The sequence below is a fragment of the Chrysochloris asiatica genome, unplaced genomic scaffold (assembly GCF_000296735.1).
Source record: "Chrysochloris asiatica unplaced genomic scaffold, ChrAsi1.0 scaffold00048, whole genome shotgun sequence".
Classification (NCBI taxonomy): Eukaryota; Metazoa; Chordata; class Mammalia; order Afrosoricida; family Chrysochloridae; genus Chrysochloris; species Chrysochloris asiatica.
Window position 1 is genome coordinate 11,153,423 of NW_006408566.1, and position 22,898 is coordinate 11,176,320.

A 22,898-nucleotide genomic window follows, 5' to 3' on the forward strand; every position below is an offset into this window, starting at 1 on the left:
ATATATATATATCCTCCTGGCTCTGTTTCTCTGATGAATACCTGACTGCTACAGAGAACTCACATTTCCTGATTTCAAAGCACATTACAAATATGCAATCATCCAAACTGTGTAGAACTGATCTAAAGGAAGGCATACAGATGGATGGAGTAGAATTCAGAATCAGAAGTCAATCCATATATTGTGGTCAATTGATTCTCATGTAGATATCAAACCAATTCAATGGAGGAATAATCATCTTTTTCACATGTCGTGCTGGGACAACTGGATATCTACACACAAAATGCAAAAAAAGTAACTTGAAATGGGTCAATGACCTAAATTTGAGAGCCAAATCCTATAAATCGTGTAACAAAAAAATAGGTATACATCTTCATGACCTAGGGCTAAGCAATGGGTTCTTAGGTGAAATAAAAGCCCAATCAATCAAAGAAAAAAAGAAAGAAAGAATTTGGACTCAGCAAAGTTTAAAAATGGCTTAGCTTCAAAGAATACTATGAAAGAAAGTGAAAAGATAACTCACAGAATGGGAGAAACCATTTGAAAATCATTTATACATCTGATAAAAGTCTTGTATCGAAGATCTATAAATCACTTTTATAATTAAAAAATAGGACAAATAATTTTATTTAGAAATGAGCAATGAATTTGAAAAGACATTTTTTCAAAGTATGTATACAAATGGCTCATAGAAATATGCTCAGCATCATCATATGAAAATTGCACATCCAAACCACAATGATTTACTATTTCATACCCACTCAGATGAAGGAGCTCTGGTAGAGCAGTGGTTACGAATCTGGCTGTGAACCACAAGGTCAGTAGTTTGAAACTACCAGCGGTTCCGCAGGAGAAAGATGAGGCTTCCTGCTCCCGTAAAGATTTACAGCCTCGGAAACCCTGTACAGGGTCGCTATAAATTGGAACTGACTCCACGGCACATAACCACCACCACCACCACCACCTACTCCGATGACTATAATAAGGAAGATGAAAAAGTGTTAATGAGGATGTGGAGAAACTGGAAGGAGAAATTGGAACCCTCATACATTCCTGTGGAAAACTGAAATAATGTCATCACTTTGGAAAACAGTTGGGCAGTTCCTCAAAAAGCCAAGATAGAATACCAGCACGTTATTCAAGAATTATATTCCTAGGTCTATACTGAATATACCTAGGATTGAAAACATACGCTCACACAAATACTTGTATGCAAATATTCATAATGGTATTATTCTTAATAACCAAAAAGTGAAAACAGCCCACATTTTCATCAGATGAATGGATAAACAAAATGTGGTATATCCATAGAATGGGATATTATTTTCATAAAAGTAATTGAGTACTGATGACTATTACAACATGAATGAACAAAATGTTAAGTGAAAGAAGGGAGACAAAAGGCTACATACCCTCTATCTCCACTTAGATGAAATGTCCAGGATAGGCTAATCCATAGAGTCAGAATGCAAACTTGTGATTACAAGGGGATATGGGAAAGGATTTGAGCCCACATGCCACTCCTCATGAGAAAATTGAGGCATTCTGAATCCAAAAAGATATATAGGCTTGGAAACCCTACACAGGGTCGCTGAGTCTGAATTGACTTGAAGGTGCTTTACAAGGGAAAGGGGGATGGTGAGTGATACCTCATCATCATTTTGGATCATGAAACCATTCTAAAATAAGATAATGGTAAGGGTTATGTACAATGCTAGTGAAGCCGAGTTTAAGAGCCTGACTACTAATCAAGAAGGTCAGTAGTTTGATCCCACCAGCAGCTCTATGGGAGAAGATGTGACAGTCCTCTTACATAAAGATCACAGCCTTGAAAACTCTATAGGACAATTTTACCCTGTCCTATAGGGTCACTATGGAGTCCTGGTATGGTGATATAGGGTAAAGCACTGGACTGCAAGGTCTGTTTGAACTGCAAGGTTGCCAGTTCAAACCCACCAGCCACTCCTCGGAAATCCTATAAAGGGTCCCTATGAGTTGGAATTGGCTTTATGGCATGTAACAACAACAGCATAGGATCATTACGGTGTCCTGGTGTGGTGCATCAGGATAAGCACTGGATTGCTAACTGTGAGCATGGCAGTTCAAACCCACCAGCTGCTCCTTGAAACCCTGAGTTGAAACCAATTTGAGGCATGTAACAACATCAACACAGGGCTGTGATGAGAGCGCTGTGTCTATGGAGAATAAGCACTGGACTACTAATCACAAAGTTGGCAGTCTGAACCCACCAGTTGCTCTGTGGGAGAAAGATGAGGCTTTCTGTTCCCTCAAAGATTTACAGCCTTGGAAACCCTGTACAGGGTCACTAGGCCACTAAGAGTCGGAACCAACTCGAGGGCACACAATCACCACCGCTTCCTCTGTCTGGAAGCCCTCTTGTAGGATAAGCCCATTTCAAACCCACGAGTTACTCCTTGGAAGAAAGATGAAGCTGTCAACAACAAAAATAAGGGCACTCTGTGGCCTGGAAAGCGCTGTAGGATAAGCACTAGACTTCTAATCCCAATGGTTTAAGCCTACTAGCCGCTCCTCAGAAACCCTACATAAGGTTTATGAGTCAGAACAGAGTTGACAGCACTTAACAACAACAACAACAACACAGGCTCACTATGAATCGGAATTGACTCGACAGAAAAGGGGTTCTGGAAGGGTGGAACAACTCTGTGAATCTACTGAAACCATGAAATTGTATACTTCTGTATACTTTAACATGGCGGATTTTTCCCACATTGAAATGAATAAAAAGCAAAGAATTATAGCAATTCAAGAAACCTTATGAAATGTCTCACTGTTGTCAATAGAATATAACTTCTGTAAAAATCTTGTACAAAACAATATTGTTGCTGTTGTTGCTAAGCGCCATCAAGTGGGTTCTGACCTGTACAGGGTTTCTAAGGAGCGGTTTGTGGCCTTGTGGTTAGCTGTCCAGTGCTTATCCTACAGCGCCACACTAGGACTCCAGTTAAACAATATAAGTATTGCTTTTTCCTGAACTGAATGCAAGCTGAAAAACAAATGTTATGGCACTAACATGCAGCAGTGAGCACTGGGGGTGCTACCGGGTAAGCATTGGGATATTAACTACAAGCTCAGTGGTTCAAGTCCACTATGTGCTCCACAGGAGAAAGATGACGCTTTCTGCTCTCTTAGACATTTACAGCCATGGAAATCTGATACAGGGCTGATATGTGTTGGAACCGACTAGAAGGCTCCTAACAACACCAACTGTAACAATCTATGAATTACGTATACGTTCCCTGGGCCAGGGACAGATCCCCCAGAAATGTACAATAATGATTAAAAGCATCATCTTTGATAGACCCTGGTTTTCAGTCACATAAAATCCATACATAGCTTTACACATATTTTAAAAATTTTGTCATTACAAAGTTATATTTGTCAAGGTGGGAGGACAGAATATATTTCTCCTAACCATTTGTTACTTTGATTTATAACTTTTAAATATTTAGACGTATGGTATGTGGGCCTGAGTTTGTACTCCCGCTTTAGGCACCATAATTGTTAGAGGTGGGCCAGGACTCAGCAATGACAGAAGAAACAAAGCCTGAAGCTAAGAACACAGCCCAACTAAAATTTCAGACTTGCTGCTTCTACAAATTGAAACACTGCCCTGAAAGCGTCTTAAGAAAACCAATTGCTACTCCTCAGAAGAAATGGCAAAAGTTACACCAGCTTTGCCTTGTGGGCCGCAGGCCTTTCTGTCTCTGAACTGTTGGTGGAATAGCACTCATCTTTCACCTGATTTCACATATTTTCTCAAAAAGTTTATGGAAAAATGGAATTGAGAGGTTATGGGATTTCTCCATAGACTATTCTTAATGGTAGGGTTTTGCCATTAGACTTTCTTTGTTTTCCTTTGCATAACTTTGTGCCCCTTTACAGTAGAGAGATTAGCTTTATAAGAAACTTCAATCTTACCTTGAAAAAAGCATTGTACAGTTTAACAAAAGGTTTTCAGAGCACGTCTCAGAGATGTGATATTCACCAGGTTACCATTTTATGTTCCGCCTGTCTCCTTGTAGGAGTCGCTGCGTGGTGCAAATGACTACATGTTTGATTACTAAATGAAAGGTTGGTGGATTCAATCCCCCTCCCCTCAGGCACCTTTAAAAAAAGTCTGATAATCTGCTTCTTAAAGGTCACCACCCTAAAAACTCTTTGGAGTAATTCAACTCTGAAACTCATACGGTCACCCCTTTCACCCACGGATGGAACTGGGTTTTGGGTTTTGTCTCTCTGTTGTAAGGTTTGGCTGCTTGGTGGGGTTAGGAAGATGGAGAAAGGAACTGGCATTCTATTTAGGGGTTAATCTTAGGAATAGAGAAACTCTAAGAGGTTAGTTACACCCTCGGAAACCCTGTACAGGGTCGCTATGGGTCGGAACCGACTCGACGGCACTTAACAACAACAACAAGAGGTTAGTGGTAGTAGGTCGGAGAAATTTAAAAAAGAGATGTATGACTAGCTTCTAAGGTAAAGTGAAAAAAGGGTGTCAAAATGCCATCTGGTGGTGGTGGTGGTATGCCGTGGAGTCAGTCCCGACTCATATAGCATCCCTGCATAGGGTTTCCGAGGCTGTAGATTTTTACAGGAGCAGAAAGCCTCATCTTTCGCCCACGGAATGGTTGGTAGTTTCGAACTGCTGACCTTGAAGTTAGCAGCCTGACTCATAACCACTATGCTACCAGAGGTGCCAAATTGAACATGGAGACTGAACTGCAAAAGGCCCCATGAGATTTCTAACGTTGATTGTACTTTACCGTTGTTCGCTTCAAGCAAACATGGCAGCGAACCACCTATTTCATGCTATTGCCGATTAATGTGATGGATAATCTGACAGCTAACATAAAACAGGAATGCCTGACATCAAAGCATACTTGCAGCTGTGGTTGAACATCTTTAAGGAACTTCAATTCACTTCCCTTAAACAGTAGGTCACAGCAATGGCATATAATCTTCACATCAAGCTAAAAACCATGAGAGATTTGAATTGTGTTCCCCAGAAAGATGGCAGTAGAAATAATAATAATAAAAAAATTGGAAAGCAAACTTCAAGAAATAAGGACATATAAGTGTTTGACAATCATTTTGATAATCATGGAGAAACTCTCTAATGCAAATATGGCAGGCAGTAAGCCAACAGCTAATAACAGTAAATACAGTTGTGTGAACCACATTAATCAACCTGTGCTACAGATTATCAGCGGCATTCAAAACACAGATTAACAGGAACAAATAGTGTCCTAGGGTGGGAAGCATTTTTACAGCAAATAATAAAAGTTTTAATCTTTGCTTAAGTAAAACTTCAAAAGGATTCACATATCAGCCAACAGTGTGACCACTTTAAAAAAAAGAAGATAAGCTTCAAGAAATGCAAGACAGAGTGACCCAACTTTTGCCTTGTTTTAAAATCAATCAACACCTTCTACCTAGGCAGTAGAATGCAATTAGCATCTGGGTGACAGTAAAGACTCCTTTACAGTTGCCTTTAACTGGCTGATGAAATAACAGAACGCTGCAGTTGAAGGCCACTGTTTATTTTACCCATTACCTGTTTTATTAATGGGTAAAATAAATGGGGCCTTCAGGCACACACATATGTATTAAAATACTCCACACTATAATTAAGTGGCACAGAGGGGATTAGAGCAAATTAGGGGGCTGTTATATTTGCCCTGGTGTAGTCTAGGTCAGACACTTTGATGTTCTCATAGTGGAACTTAGTGAACTGTACTTACGACATGTACAAAATATGGAGGATATTTTCCAACAGAGAACGAACTTCAACCCACCCATCTTTACACAAATAATATACAACAAGAAAAATGCCCTAAGTGGGTACACCTAGAGTGAAAGATAAAATTCCCAGAATGAAGGAGAAATGCATCAACAATAGTAATAGTACAGAAACAGGACTTTTAGATTTCATTAACAAGGGACTCAAAAAATCAAACTCCCACCACATCACTTTCGTCCAAAGCAAGGGCCTTTCCTCCTTCATGTGAGTCAGAACTTCTGCCTCTGAGTTCTTTAAAGAGAATGAAAAGATTTACTGATCACCTAATTGTTGCCCTATTCAAAAAGCAAAGCACTAGAAATGCTCTCAGCAATGAAGGGCCAATCTTTTTAGCTTAAAATAAAGCTTCCGAAGTCAGTACTCTATCTTTCTTGTTTGAGATTGTATCAACTCCATCATTCCTGCTGAATGTGAGACCAACTTGATAATAGTAAAGGTCAGTAGATTTTGCTTTGATCATGGGGAATCACATCACCACATTGGAGGTTACTGCCAATGTTGGTCTCTTGTGCATCGTCACATCTTAGTAAAATGGAATGAGGGCCAGATAAAACTGAATGACATCTGGAAACACAGTTTAGGCCTAAGCAGAAGGCAATGTTGTCCCCCCACGCTCCACCCCCACCAAGAAACCTGAGAAGAAATGACAAGCAAGGAGGTATTAAGTACTTACAAGGATCCTGGACTTGCAGTGGGAGGGGGCCCTGAAGAAATGAAAGAAAAACAAAAAGAAACAGTCCAAGTTACTAAAGGGCAAGTGTGTGGACAGCAAACCATTATACATTAAAGTTCTCAACCATCCCAAGGTGATATTTGTTTTCCTGGGATTTATTATTTTGCTACATCCTTCCCCACCCCCCACCCCTATTTTCATGAAAAACAAAAAACAATACCAGTGTGAGTGCATCTTTCAGGGCCTGTAAACTGCTAAGGAAGTGCTAAAATGTGAGTCAATAGTGTAAGCACCCTCAAACTACAGAGGGAGTCCATTGGGAGGATGAGTGACTACAGGAAGGTCTAGATTACAACAAATTGGTCAGAAAAGGGACAAACAAGTATCAAATCTTCCTAATTTCTCCCAACAAGAAACAATTTTGCTGGGCAGAAATGCACAATGGTGTGTTGGTTTAGTGAGGCACAGTGGGATTGCACAGCTCTGGACCCCGTTCTAACTCTGCCATTTACCAGTTGGGCAACGCTCAGCAACATGATCTTAATCTCTGAGCCTTGGTTTACTTATTTGTAAAATGGGTATAATTGTATCCGTTTTGAAGTTGCTCAGCACATAGTAACCAGCAATAACTGTCATGCCAATTTCAACTCATGGCGACTCCGTGTGTTTCAGAGAACTGTGCTCCTTGGTGCATTCACTGGGTGTAATCTAGCAGAACTAGGGCCCCAGGCCTTTCTGCCAAGGTGCCTTTGGATGGATTTGAATTGCAAACCTTGAAGTAGTCAAGTGCTTCATCATTTGTTTCAGCCAGGGACTCCTGGGCATATAGTATAATTCTCATTAAGTATTTGTGCCCTCGCGTTCCTCCTCTATGGATTCTAGCCATTCTACTAAGAACTGCTAGACTGAGAACAAAGGCCAGACCCAGCAAGAGGCTGCTTACCAAACTTAACAAACAAGACTCCAGTGGTGGAAACCACCTTCTTGCCATTTGATGCCACGCACTGGAAGTAGCCCGTGTCTGTGGTGTCCAGATTTCTGATCCTCAAGCGAGAGCCATAGTTAGTTGCTCGAAAGGAGATCCTCCGGGGTTCTTGGACCACTGGTGCATCATTTTTGAACCAGCGGATGGTGGGAGGTGGATTCCCTGACACTTTGCAATGCAGTTCTGCCGTCTGCCCCAGGGATGTGGTGATGTTATTCATTGGTTCATCCAGGGTCAGGTAAGAATCTGGGAATACAGTGGAGAAGAAGGCAGGTGAGAGGGTCAAACAGTTGGAGAATACTTCCCACACCCCTGTCTGCCTAGGACTATAAAGACACTCAACAAGAGGGAAGTGGTGAGGACAAATAAGAGAGAAAATGGAACATTTACCAAGATCCCATGTTGTTGGTGTTGTTAAGTGCTATTGAGTCCGTTCCGACTTATAGCGACCTCGTATAGGGTTTCTGAGGTTCGGCTGGTGGGTTTGAACTGCCGACCTTGCAGCTTATACCAACCTTGCTGTTCCGCACACTATCCTGCAGTGCTACACCAGGACTTCTGATTACTAAAGGTTTATCCACAGAGTCTGTTGCTTGGAAGGCAACTTGTTACTAACAATAGTGCAAAAGCCCAAATTTTCAAATAATTATAGAGTACACATGAGAAATGTACTTTATGAAAACTCCAACAGTACAGCAAAGAAGTAAAATTCACCTCAAATCTCCTCACCCGAAAATGATACCATTCTTAACATTCTGGTAAGCTTTCTTTCAGCGTGTCTACTTTTGATAAGAAAGAAAGCATCATGAAATGGGAAGAGGAGGAGCAACTCATTTATATCCACATGGCACGAGACCAGGAAGGCTGCAAGGAGCCGTCTTCACAGTGATGACATAGCATTAGATCACAGGCACACAAAGAGATGAATCAGTGCCTATTTCTATAGTATTACTAACATCAGCCATAACATGCTGCTATATAGAATTCTATGCATTAACTGAGTTATAATTTACACTCTGAAATACATAGTGCTGAATCATACAGTTCCATGAATACAAACAAATGCATGGAACCAGTATCTTGACCTAAAGAATACCATCAACAACCCCAAAATATCCCTGAGATTCATTGCAACCAATAACTGCTCCTACCCACTCACTCACACCCAGGCTACTGTTTGAATTTTTATTACCATAGATAGAATCTGCCTACTTTAGAATTTCATACAAATGGAATCCTACTGTATGTACATTTTGTCAGTAGTTTCTTTTTAGATTTAGTGCACTACAATTTTTAGTAATAGATGTTTTATTTAGCTTGTTCTTCAATAATTACATAAATATTTATGAAATCCAGTAGCAGAGAAAATACTTCATTTATTTTTTAAATCTGTTACCCCTGTATAAGGATTTTTTTCCTCTCACTCCCCATCCTTGGAGTCCTGGTGTGGTGCTGTGGGTTAATGTGCTGGACTTCAAAGTCAGTTTGAACTGCTAGGTCAGAGGTTCAAACTCCCCAGCTGCTCCTCAGAAACCCTATAGGGGTTGGAACTGACTTGATGGCACTTCACAACAATCCATCCTTAGGAAGATCCCTGCCACAATCTCCCTTTTATCCCTCCCCTATCACCAAGCTGTGATGTCTTGCTTAGCAGCTGTCTTCAGTGTGGGATTATAAACCCTACAAGAGCAGGCACCTTGACTATTCCAACATCTGAGAGTGTTGCCCAAAAGAACTTTCTGCAATGATGCAAACATCTACAATCTTCATTCTCTAGCTGGTAGCCACTAGCTGTCACATGTGGCTACTGAGCATTTGAAATGAGGTTAGAGTAATTGAAGAAGTGAATCTTTAAATTGTTATATGTGGCTAGTGGCTACTGTATTCGATGGCTGTTGTTGTTGTTGTTATGTGCCGTGGAGTCAGTTCCGACTCATAGCGACCCTGTACAGGGTTTCCGAGGCTGTAAATCTTTACGGGAGCAGAAAGCCTCATCTTTCTCCTGCGGAACAGCTGGTAGTTTCAAACTGCTGACTTTGCGGTTTGCAGCCTGATCCGTAACCATTACGCTACTAGAGCTCCTTGTATTCAATGGTACATAGTAAATCTGTTGAATTTAGTGGAACTTTATTGAAAAGTGACTTTCTGTATGTGTGATCTTTAACTGACTAACAACCCAAGTGCTTGTAAAATGTTTTTTTAACATTCCCCAAACAAGTAATTCTTGCATTGTTAGATTTAATTTTCCACACAAAAAATAATAATAGGGAAAGGTGTGTTAAAACTGTGGATAGCTCCACAAAAACGTGTCATGTGTGTATGGAATTCATCATGTGTGGCTGGTGGAAAAAAAGATTATACATGGACATCATTCCCTGTGTTGCCAAAATCATATGCCTACTTCCGATCTCACTGAAATCAACGAATAATTATTCTTCACAACAGAATAATCATAAGCACATAAACTATCTTGTTTAAGCCTTGCTCCCTTCATTTAATACTGGTCTCTATCTTTGGGCATACTTCTATAACCTATATGCATACACATTGAGTCCATGAATGTGTTGGTTCACGGGTATAAAGCTCATGTGTTTCTGAGATGTTTGAGGTATGTTCACAGAGCGGTGGTGGTGGTTCTGTGCTGACTCATAGTGATCCTGTGTCCATTTGAGGACTAAGGTGTGCCTGATCCAAGCTATGGTCATGTCAATAACCACATATGGAAGTGAAAGCTGGATAGTGAATAAGGAAGACCTTAGAAGAATTGATGCATTTGAATTTGGGTACTGCAGAATATTAATAGTGCCATGGACTAGAAAAAACAAAAAAATCTGTGTTGGAAGAAGTACAGACAGAATGTTCCTTGAAAGCAAGGATGACCAGACTTCATCTCTGATACTTTGGACATATTATCAGAAGGGACCAGTCACTGGAGAAAGACATCGTGTTTGGTAAAGTGGAGGATTGGGGAAAGAGAGGAAGTCCCCCAAAGAGATAAATTGGCACACTGGCAATAGACTGAGCGTGACAACGATTGTGAGGTTGGCGCAGGAATGGGCAGTGTTTTGTTCTGTTGTGTATAAGGTCACTATGATTCGGTACCAACTCAGTGGAAGCTAAAAACAACATAGGGTTTCTGAGATTGTAAATCTTTGTAGTTGTTGCTAAGTGTTATCAAGTCGGTTCAGACTCACAGCGACACTGTATAGAGTTTCAGTAGGAACCCTGTAGTGTAATGGGTTATAAGTCGAGCTGCCAACTACAAGGTCATCAGTTTGAATATACTAGCCACTTCGAAGAAGAAAGATGAGGCTTTATGCTCCCATAAAGATTTACCAACTCAGAAACCCTATGCAGAGTCACTATAAGTTGGCACCGGTGCCACAGCACACAACCACCACCACCACAGGGTTTCTAAGGAGTGGATGGTGGGTTTGAGCCTCTGACCTTTTAGTTAGCAGTCCAGAGTTTATCTTACAGTGTCACACCTGGAGCAGAAAGCCTCATCTTTCTCCTGCAGAGTAGCTGGTGGATTTGAACTGCTGATCTTGTGGTTAGCAGCCCAACACGTAACTCACTACACTTCCAGGGTTCCTTATGTTATTGAGCCATTTTTATGGCCTTACAAACCCATCTCATGACTTGCAAATAGATACCTATGTACCTGCTGTAGAGATAAAACTTAGAAACTGTGGCCATATAACATGTCAATTATGTTAATTATGATTAAGAGTCCAACAGGAAGGTTCAGGAGTCAACTGACTGGGTTTGAATTCCAGTTCGACCTCCATCTATGTCAGGGATGGGGAAGCTTTATTCTGCCAAAATTTATAACATCAATTATGGGTCATACAAAATGATCAACTTAAAAATCAGTCAGCTCTATTTGGTTGAACATTTAATTAACTCCCGGTATGGCACTATGGGTTAATGAGCTGGACTACAAAGTCGCTTTGAACTGCAAGGCCAGTGGTTCAAACTTACCAGCTGCTCCCCAGAAACCCTTTGTAGGGTTGCTATGGGTTGGAACCGACTTGACAACACTTAACAACAACAACAATGTGATGGCTAGGAGCTCTGGTAGCGTAGTGGTTACAAGTTGGCCTGCTAACCTCAGTTTGAAACTACTAGCTGTTTCATGGGAGAAAGAAGAGGTGCTCTGCTCCCGTAAAGATGTATAGCCTTGGAAATCCTATGCAGGGTCACTACGAGTCAGAACCAACTCCATGGCACATAAGCATCAGTGTGATGACTGGAGTTCTGGTGTAGCATTGTAGGATAAGCACTGTACTGCAAGGTTGGTTTGAGCCATGAAGTTAGCAATTCAAACTCATCAGCTGCTCCTTGGAAACCCCACACAGGGTCACTATTATTAAGTAATAAACAACAACGAAAATGTGATGGCAGGAACTGCAGTTGCTTTGGCAGGGCCAGACCCCTGGTCTATGTGAACTAGGGTAAGCTACTTAATTTCTCTATACTGCTTGTTTTCTAAGAACTAAAGATAAGACGAATCAATAGGGATATGGTACCTATGTAGCAAATAAAATAAAGGAATAATGATGGAATCTGGATGATGTAAATATGAGTAGTCAGGCTGTACAATTCTTCTCACTTTTCAGTATTTTCATAATAAATATTTCAGAAAAACTTTTTAAATTATGAGTTTCTACATGAATAGGATAGACCACATGAATACTAACAAGAATCTACCTACTAGTACCATTGATATTGTTGTTAAACGTCTTTGAGTCAGCTCTGATTCATAGTGACCCTGTAGAGGATTTCTAAGGCTGTTAAATCATTGAGGAGACAGAAAGACTCATCTTTCTCCCATGGAGCAGCTGGTGGGCTCAAACTGTGGACCTCATGGTTCATAGCCCAGTGCTTATCTCTTCTGGAGCCACTGTGCTTCCCATTAGCACCATTTTCTAAGCATTATGAGGGAAACATCATGATGGATACTCTGACATATTACAGCTAATACCCACAGTAATCCTGGAAGGTAAATACTATTCTCCCCATTTTTTCAAATGGAAGAACTAGAAAGTCATGTGTTTGACTTCATCCAACCAGTAAATGGCATAGGCAGAATTCTAAACCCAAGTCTTACTCCAAAGGAGGTGTTATTTCCAGTGTATCAGTTCTGGTGTGACACTATAGGAACTGTAAACTATATGGTTGGTGGTCCAAACACATCAGCCACTCCTGGGAAATCCTATACAGGGTTGCTATAATTAGGAACCAATTCAGTGGCACTTAACAATCTTAGAGTTGTGATATAATGCTGTAGGATAAACACTGAACTGCTAGCCTCAAGGTTGGTGGTTCCAACTCACCCACTGCTCCTCAGAAACAGAGTGGCTATGAGTCAGAATCAACTTCATAGCACTTAACAACAACAACAACAATAACAACATACTATCTTAATGGTGAACCCTAAGGAGCTGACCTCATTACTTTATTGTACTGCAACAGAATCAACAAGTAGTAGAAACACTGAGCTAAAGACCAGGGCTTTAGAAATCAGTTACACTGTCATTCCAGTGTAACAGAAAAATAGATTATAACCTGGCTGCTATCCTTGTCTTCTGTCAACAGCATTATGAATGTGTTTTGCAATAATAGATATAAATACCACAACCATGACACAGTTCTTTCAAACAAATACATAAATAGAGATCTAAGTGGCAAAACTGTTCAAAGAGGATTAAAATGTAATTGGGTGAGACATGTAAAGTGCTTTAAGCAGTGTTGATCAAAATACAAAAGCACAAGAATGTTAATGAATGTTGCTGTTATTTTTATAGCAACAACAACATCTGTAGATATTTTTCGGACTAAAAACTATTTCCATGACCTCCATCTCCTGTTATTCTCTAACAGTCTGGTGAAGTAGGAAAGGCACAGTCATTAATTATGATCCCTATTTGGAGATGAAGAAATCATGTCTCAGTGATTAGGGGACTTGATCCACAGTCACACAGTACCCTGTCCATCATGCCCAAAGCTGCCAGCACTCATCACCTAAACAAAATCCAACTGATTTACTGGCTGATATTCTGGTAGCATAGTGGTTATGAATCGGGCTGCTAACCTCAAGGTCAGCAGTTCGAAACTACCAGCTGTTCCATGGGAGAAAGATGAGGCTTTCTGCTCCTGTAAAGATTTGCAGCCTTGGAAACCCTGTACAGGGTCGCTATGGGTCGGAACCAACTCCATGGTACTTAACAACAACAACAGTAGTACCACCACTCATTTGTCAGTTTGTCGTACTGTGTTGGCTTGTGAGTTGCTGTGATTCTAGAAGCCATGGTACTGGTATTTTAAATACCAGCAGGGTCACCCATTGTGGACAGGTTTCGGACGAGCTTCCAGACGAAGACAAACTAGGAAGGAGGAGTGATGAACTACTTCTGAATACTTATGAATAGCAGAGAAACAACGTCAGATATAGTGTCGGAAAATGACCCCATCAGGTTGGAAGGCACTCAAAATGCAACTGGGGAAGAGCTGCCTCCTCAAAAAGAGGAACACCCCTAGCGAGATGGATTGGCAAAGTGGCAGCCTCAGTGGGTTTGAGTGTGGCAACAATTATGAGGTTGGCCCAGGACTGGGCACTGTTTCATTCTGTTGTGCATATGATAGTGATGAGTTCGTACCAACTCGATGGCACCTAACAACAACAACAACAGGAGTACCTGGTGTGGTGCTGTGGGTTGGAACTGACTCAACAGCACTTAACAACAACAACAATGTAGTAGTAGTATTGGTATGGTGCTGTGAGTTAATGTGTTAGACTGCAAGGTTGGTTTGAACTGCAAGGTTGGCAGTTGAAGCTCACCACTCACTCCTTGGAAACCCTATACAGAGTCGCTATGAGTCAAAAACAACTTGACAGAACTTAACAACGACAACATAGTAGTAGTACCAGGGGAGCACAATGGTTCCATATGGTAAGTAATAGACTGCAAACCACAAGGTCAGTGGTTTGAACCCAGCCTTTGCAGGAAAAAGATAAGACTTTCTGCTCCCCAAAGATATACAGCCTCAGAAACCCTATACAGGGTCACTATGAGTTGAAACCAATTCAACGACAAATAACAACAACCTAGCAGTAATAGCAGTAATATAACAGATTCTTTTGAAGCTTTACCATCTGCCGAGTCCCTCAAAAATCAAATGGTTAATGTGCTAGAGAGCTAAACAAAAGACTAAAGGTTAAAGTCTACCAGAGGCACCTTGGAAGAAAGTCCAGGCAGCCGACTTCTGAAAAACCATTCATTTGAAATGCTGTGGAGCACAGTTCTAGTCTGACATACCTGAGGTTGCCATAAGTCAGAATTGACTTGAAGACCACTGTTTTTCTGTTTTCGTTTTATTTTGTTTACCACATGCCAGGGTCTTTGGTCACCAAGAGTCAGAATCTAGCAAGTTATTGGTTTCGTTTTACTCTCATGTCTACTCACACAATAATCCTGCATGGAAGAAGGAAAGAGTTGGCCTCACTATTATACACTGACAGAGGTTAAGTGACTTGCATAGGCCACATTCAGATCTTTTCAGGTCAAAACCCTATGTTTTATCCACTCCTTTAGACTGCTTTGGGAAGTTGAGTCACACTGAGGCAGGGGACAGACTAAGAATCTATTCCCTAATTTCAAGGTAAGTCCTGGACATGCACACACCACGTGGCTGCGCTCTGCCAGGATTGTCTGGACAATATCCCTCAGTTTAAGTCATGAGTTCTGGCTGATGTTCCAGTTTTCTTTCAGGTCCTAAGTATGTCTGGACCTGCTATACTGAGATCCTAAGTCCTCTGCCTATCACCTGGAAGACCCTTCAGCCTAACGTCACATCCTGCTTCCTGCCCTTCCAGCAGTATGGGTTACAGCTGTGAATTGGAGGAGTCTCCTTCAAACTATGTGAGTACCAACAGGGTAGTAAGAGGTGTTATCATCCAGCATCTCTGATGACCTGCGTCCACCTCCCACTACTGCACTTCTACCTTCTTTAATAGCAAAGTCAGCCAGGAACAGGCCACCCTCCCCAGAGATCATGCTGGGCACGTGCCCGAGGGTTAACATCACCAACTGTGTACTCACTTGTACCTCTAGACTAATCATTTCCTATCTCTCTCTTTGGCCTTCTCCCAGGTGGCTGTGGCCAAGCCCACATAGATTATAATATAAGAGTGTAAGCTGGAATTTTAATTTATATCTTTTCCCTCCAAACCCCAGTTGCTTCTCATGACACCACACTCACAAACACACAATGTTTCTGTGTTTTTCTTGTTGTTATTTTTAGGTACCATCGAGTTGGTTCCAACTCATAGTGACCCTATGCACAACAGAATAAAACACTGCCCGGTCCTGAGCCATCCTCACCATTGTTACACTGAGTCCACTGTTGCTGTCATTGTGCCGATTCATCTCATTGGAGAGCTTCCTCTTTTTCACTGACCCTCTACTTTACCAAGCATGATGCCCTTTTCCAAGGAATGGTCCCTCCTGATGATATGTCCAAACTGTGAAATGAAGTCTTGTCTTTCTAGCTTTTACAGTGTATTTATTCTTTTGGGAACATAAATTATCCAAAAGCCAAGAGCCAGTAAAAAATGACCCTGTTTTGATATATGTAACTAAAGGGAAGAGAGTCTGGCAGCACTGTGGTTACAATGCTTGTCTGCTAACTGACAGGTTGGTGGTTCATACCCACCAGCTGCTCTGAGGGAGGAAGATGTATAGCAGTCTGCTCCCATAAAGAGATGATATGGTACAGTTCTACTCTGTCCTACAGAGTTGTGATGAGTTGGAATCGATTTGATGGCATGGGACTTGGTTGGGCTTTATAAACTAGGGGACTATAATGGACTGAACTATGTCCTCCATATATGTATTGAAATCCTGGCCAAATGTCATTATCATTTTATCACAAGACCACCTTGATCGATTTTGGGAAGAGCAGATCACCTTTTGCAATGCAATCTAAGGTAATGAAATTAATCCATCAGCTGAGGTCATACCAGTGTAGGTTGGATCTTGACACTAATCACGCATGTGTTATTAAAAGACCATAACAGACAGACACATACACACACAGGGGAAGACAGGCAATGTATGAGCATTGGCTATATGAAAAGGAACCACAGAACATCCAGGACTACCAACATGAAAGAAATCAACACAACCAAGACCGTGATTTAGACTTTCAGTCTCCAGAACTGTGAAAAAATAAACTTCATTTTAGGCCTACCTCTTGTGGTCTGTCTGTAACAGCAGCACTAGTTTAAAACAAGGGAGTATTTCAATTATACTTGTATTCATCTTAAAGCTTAGTAAAAATAAATCAGTATGAGTTACACAGTGTATGAAATCAACCTTCAAAGACTCGGGGACCAGACTACCTGACTTAACATCCTGATTCTATGATTTGTCTGCTGTGTGACCTTGGGTAAAACTATTTTTGGTTTATTATCTGTGAAATTCGTCTGATATTTCCTTCATAGGACTCTATATTACTGCAGTTGTTATGTGCCATTGAGTTGGTTCTGACTCATAGCGACCCTGTACAGGGTTTCTGAGGAGTGGTTGGTGGATTTGAACTGGCAACCTTGTGGCCCATGGTTAACCGACAGGACCACATCACATTAATGCATGGAAAGTGCTTAGAATAGCATCTGGCACACAGCAAACAGCATGTTTGTAACTGCTATTGCATCATCTTTTTTTTCTCACAAATGCATAACTCCTAAAAATGGGGAATAATTATCCATCCAAACCATTAGCATCCTAGCCAAGGAATAGCTGTCTAATATTTATTTGTTTGTATGTTTCACAGTGTGGTTGCACATCCACAAAATTAAAGCGCTTCAGAGCTTAAAGATGATTTTTGACCAGTTGTTCTTATCCTTCCTGGTTCTGACTCATGGCAACATCATGTGTGTCAGAATAAAACCATGTTCCCGAGGGTTTTTAGTGAATGATTTTCAAGAAACAGATCAGTGAGGCTTTCTTCTGAAGCACCTCTGAGTGGAGTTAAACTGCCCACCTTTTGGTTGATAGCCAAGCACATATACTGTTTGTACTATGTGGGTGCTGAAGTAGATTTTTGAGGTCACCAATCCAGTCCTTATTTTATAGGACAGGAATCTGAGATTCAAAAGGCCTCAAACCACATGGTAAATACACTAAAGGACAGAGCATGGATAATTTACCCAGGAAGCTCTATAGACTATCAATCTTAAAAAAAAAAAAAAAATCAAGGGGGTGGCAATTTGCTGGGCATCTTGAAATCAGTGTAGCAGATGGTCCAGAGCACCATGTTTCTATGGAGAACAAAGGAACTATCAACTGATTTCCAGGTTTAAGGAACAAAAGAACCTAAACACAGACAGAGAATTTCATTTCAACTTTTCACTGATGAGAATGAATATTCAAAGTTATTTGCCATCTGTAACTGCTCACTTAGCAAGCAAAGCAAGCAAATGGTCTGGTTCTTAGTTTAACAAAGACAAGAAGAAACATCACATCAACATTTGGTCTAAACAAAATGAAAGAAAGCACTTTGTGAATGAAAGGCAAACTGAAAATTTATGCCTGTACCAATGCCATCACTATTGTTGTTAATACACCCCAGCCCCTGTCACCCCTGGATAAGATCCATTCTCTTCCCAGAATGAGCTAGATCCTTCTATGAGGGCCTCAAGACAGGACCCATTGTCTCCACACCCAAAGCTTGGCATGACCAATGCAGGTTCTGGATTAGCCACTCCTTCCAGACTAGGCATACCATGACTTGAACACCAGAGGAAACCCATGAACTGAACACCAGGAGCTGTTCTGCCACTAATTGGCTGTGTGTGCCAGTCACTTGGCCTCCCTGGGGCTTCAGCTCATGATCTACAACATGGGTTTCTGGTTCTGCTCTTCCTGGAACAGTCCACAAACTGTCAGTGACAGTAGCCTTGGAAAGACTAAGCTTGAATGACGACACTTTTCAGTGTCTGTGTGATGAGATTCAACACTTCTGACAATGTGTACTTGAGCTGTGAAGAGGTCAGCTTTCTTATCATCATTCCCTTCTTAAAACCCATTGCCTTGGAGTTGATTCTGACTCATCACCACCCTGCAGGACAGAGTAGAACTGCCTCATAGGTTTTCAAGGCTGCAATCTTTACAGCCTTGCCACATCTTCTCCAGTGGAATTGCTGGTGGGTTTGAACTCCCAACGTTATGGTTTACAGATAAGCACTTAAGCACTGTGTCACTAGGGATCTTCTCCTCCCCTTCTATCATAACCACAGATGTTGGGATGGCAGGCTGATGAATGGGACATGGGATATCATCTGGCTTGAGAGAGAAAAACTAATTCTAGTTCTGCTGTCTCCACTTCCTTCTATGTCTACTGGAGGCAGAAGTAGTAACCATGATGGTGATGATGATGACAATGATGATACTAGTTGAAATGTAAATGGTACTTAGGAGACTTTGGGTAGTGCCAAGAGTTAAATACCTGACTATCAGCCAAAAGGCTGGTGGTTAGAATCCACTTTGAGGTGCCTTGGAAGATACGCCTGGTGATCTGCTTCAGAAAGGTCACAACCTTGAAAACTCTAAGGAGCAGTTCTACTCTGCACACATGGGATCACCTAGAGTCAGAACCAATGACAAGTGACAATAACAAACGACATTTATTTAATGACAGGCACTGCTAAAAAGGAGTCCTGCTGTGGCGCCCTGGGTTAATATGCTGGACTGCAATGTCCATTTGAATCACAATATTGGTGGTTCAAGGTCACCAGCCGCTCCTCAGAAACCCTATACAGGGTCGCTCTGAATTTTAATCAACTCAACAGCACTTAACAACAACAACTGCTAAAATGGTTATTATCCCCATTTTACATATCAAAAATGTAAGACACAAAGAACTTCACTGCTGTTTTTACTCCTGTTCAGGAGCTCTGGTAGTGTAGTGGTTACGAATCAGGCTGCGAACCTTAAGGTCAGCGGTTCGAAATTACCAGCCACTCCGCGGGAAAAAGATGAGGCTTTCTACTCCCGTAAAGATTTACACCCTCGGAAACCCTGTACAGGGTCGCTATGGGTCGGAACCGACTCAATGGCACTTAACAACAACAACAACAACCCCATATTGGTGACCAATGTAGTCATCAGCCAGACCACATGCCTGCTCATGTATTCCCCTTGAGTCTCAGTCTCGGAAGGGGGTTTGCTCTGAGGGGTCCTGACCACTTGCCTTGATGGCTCCTGGGCGAACAGCTTATTTATTCTTGTAGGAATCAATCAGACTGCCATCATTGTTTCTGATGTTTCCTGCTGGTCTTTCTTTCATGAAATATCTTCTGTTCTTCTAGCCACTCCAGGCTGGTCTACTTGTCCTTTCCAGTGGAAATTTCCTACCTCAGTCAGTTCTGGATGGGGTTCTGGATTCCACCTATGGTCTTATGCCATGTAAAGGCTCCACAGGAAGTCTCTTTCACTGGGCAACTTCTGCCCCCCTTTATGGTATTCCAATCAGTTATTGACTGAAGACAGACTTACAAGCTTTCTGTAGTGATGTTTCTGGCTATTCCTTTCTCCACCTCATAAGTGTCTATTTTACAATGGTAGGCAAAGGAAACCAACATTAAAAAGACAGCCAAGCATCTTAACATTATTCTCCTCTTTATCCCTTCAAACAATGCCTCAATCCCTGTATCCCGGAGTCCTGCTGTTCCAAGGTTGTTCATACATCATCATTTACCTCTATCCCACTTAGCCCATGCAAAACTGCCTAACTGTACTCTCATCAGACTTGTTCTTCCATTCCCCTCCCCCTTCTTGTGCATTGCCCCCCCGCACCCCAAACCCCCAAACCTAAGCTATCCTGTGTTTATTCCCAACCCTATGCTCTATCTTCTCCTCCCACCCTCCCTTCCTCTCATCCCATACATCCTCGTGATCAGGAAATATATATATAATTTCCCCCCATTTAGGGTGGGTTCTTTTTCTTACTCTTTTACAATAATGATCCGATGCAGTATGTCTCCTTTTGTGACTGACTAATTTCACTCAGCATAATGTCCTCAATGTTCATCCATGTTATGCAGTGGCTTGCACCTTTCTTGTTGTTCTTCAAGATAGCATAATATTCCATTGCGTGTATGTACCACAGTTTGTTTCTCCATTTTCAAATGATGGGCACTTAGGCTGTCTTCATTTTTTGCTATGGTAAATAGTGCTGCTATGAGCATTGGTGTGCATATATCTACTCATGTTATGGCTCATATTTCTTGTGGGTAAATATCAAGTAGAGGAATTGCTGGATCATAAGGTGAAGTTTTCAAGGACTTCATTCTTCTTGGATCAACTATCAGCACTCACTCAAGCAGTAGTCAAGAGATCAGACAACGTATTGAATTAGGGAAATCTGCTGCACAAGATCTTTTTAAAGTATTGAAGAGCAAAGATGTCAACTTGAGGACTAAGGTGCACCTGACCCAAGCCATGGTGTTTTCAATAACCTCCTATGCATGCGAAAGCTGGAAAGTGAATAAGGAAGATTGTAGAAGAATTGATGCCTTTGAGTTGTGGTGTTGGAGGAGAATATTGAAAGTGGCATGGGCTGCCAAAAGAACCAATAGTTATGTTTTGGAAGAAGTGCAGCCAGAGTACTCCTTAGAGTCCAAGATGGTCAAATTTAGTCTCTCATCCTTTGGACATATTGTCAGGAGGGAGTAGTCGCTGGAGAAAGATATCATGTTTGGTAAGGTGGAGGGTCAGAGAAAAAGAGGAAGACCCCCAACAAGATGGATTGGTCAAGTGGCAGCATCGATCGACTGAAGCATAGCAACAATAGGGAGGTTGGCCCAGGATTGGGCAGTGTTTTGTTCTGCTGTGGATAAGGTCGCTATGGGTCTGTACTGACTCGATGGCACCTAACAACAATAACAACAAGGTATTTCTATTTCCAACCTTCTGAGGAAGCGCTATATTGCTTTCCAGAGTGGTTGGACCACTCTGCAATCCCACCAACAATGTATGACGGTCCCAGTATCTCTGCTTCCTCAACAGCATTTATTGTCCTCTACTTTTTTGAACCTGAAGAAAATGAAAACAAGTCTATCAGAGCCAAAATATGACCTTGAATTTAGCCCACCTGAATTTGGAGATCATCTGAAGAACAGATTTGATGTGTTAAACACTAAAGACCAAAGACCACAAGAGTTGTGGGATAACATCAAGAACATCATACATGAAGAGAGCAAAAAGTCATTAAGAAGACTGGAAAGGAGGAAAAGGTCAAAATGGATGTCAGAGGAGACTCTGAAACTTGCTCTGCAGCGTAGAGAAGCTAAACCAAATGGAAGGAGACTTCTGGAAAAAGATGGCGGATCGGGTGGACGTGTAGTGACGAGCTCTGCCAAGAACACCAGAGAATACAGGACCAAGAAGGCTCAGGGAATGGTCCCAGTACTATGAACTACATATAAAGGAATATTTAGAAGGTTGGAAGACTTAAAGCTGGGGAGTTTGTGGCAGAAGCAAGAAATCCATTGCTTCCTTGTTCAGGACGCTCAGCTGCTCCAGGAGCCGCCATTTTATGTGGGGCCAAGCAGGGAAAGGATCAGAGCAGAGATAGAGGTGTGGACATTCTTTTTTTTTTGGTATCTTTTCGTTGGTCCCTTGCTGTCTGCGTACCTCCATTCTGGTAACTATAGAGGTGCCTGAGCTAGTGGAACTCCAGCCCCACCCTCGGAGGGTTCTACTATGCATGTGCATAGATCTCCTAGAAATTTAAAGACACAGTATCCACTTAAAACCAAATGGCCGACAGATACTCAGCCCAAGAGCAGGCCTAGAACTTTTCTTGTTTGCTTTTTGTTCCTGTGTTTTTAACACAGGAAAGAGAAGGAGAGGGCTGTATGGAGGGAAAGAGACCTCATATTAGGCTACAGATTTTTTTTTTAATTTTTTAAAAATATATTTTTTCTTTTTCTTTTATTTATTTTTTCTTCCTTCTTCTTCTCTCCCTCCTCTCTCTTTTCTGTGAATAGAGACTGTAGTAGCAGTCTTGTTTTTGTTGTTGCTGTTTTTTAGTCTTTTTTGCTGGTATTGTTTTACTGTTATATGCTCCCCCTTCTGGCTTTGGATGACTCTTTGTCTCCCTATATTACACAAGAAGAGTCAGCAACTGCTACCATAGAGCCAACCTACAATCACACCCTATAAAACACCAAAACCTAGGCAAGAACCAATACCAACTGCTATATAGCAGGGAAACTGACAACACCTGTGAAAATTACACTGAGTTAAACAATAAGAAGAGTGAAAAGGGAAGCCCACATCCTGATCACACCTTCCTGGAAGCAATCAGAAAGCATAAAAAATACCAAAACA

At 41.5% G+C, this 22,898-nt stretch overlaps 1 protein-coding gene across 1 annotated transcript in view; it reads right to left on the reverse strand.

The window, feature by feature from the left end:
* ROR1 (receptor tyrosine kinase-like orphan receptor 1) overlaps positions 1–22,898 on the reverse strand; it is a 564,029-nt gene that overhangs the window by 170,484 nt on the left and 370,647 nt on the right. Inside the window, exons 3-4 of the mRNA XM_006862461.1 lie at positions 7,456–7,743; positions 6,513–6,543 (exon numbers count right to left, since the gene is read on the reverse strand). Coding sequence (XP_006862523.1) covers positions 6,513–6,543; positions 7,456–7,743 — 319 coding nt within the window. The remainder of the gene's footprint in view (positions 1–6,512; positions 6,544–7,455; positions 7,744–22,898) is intronic.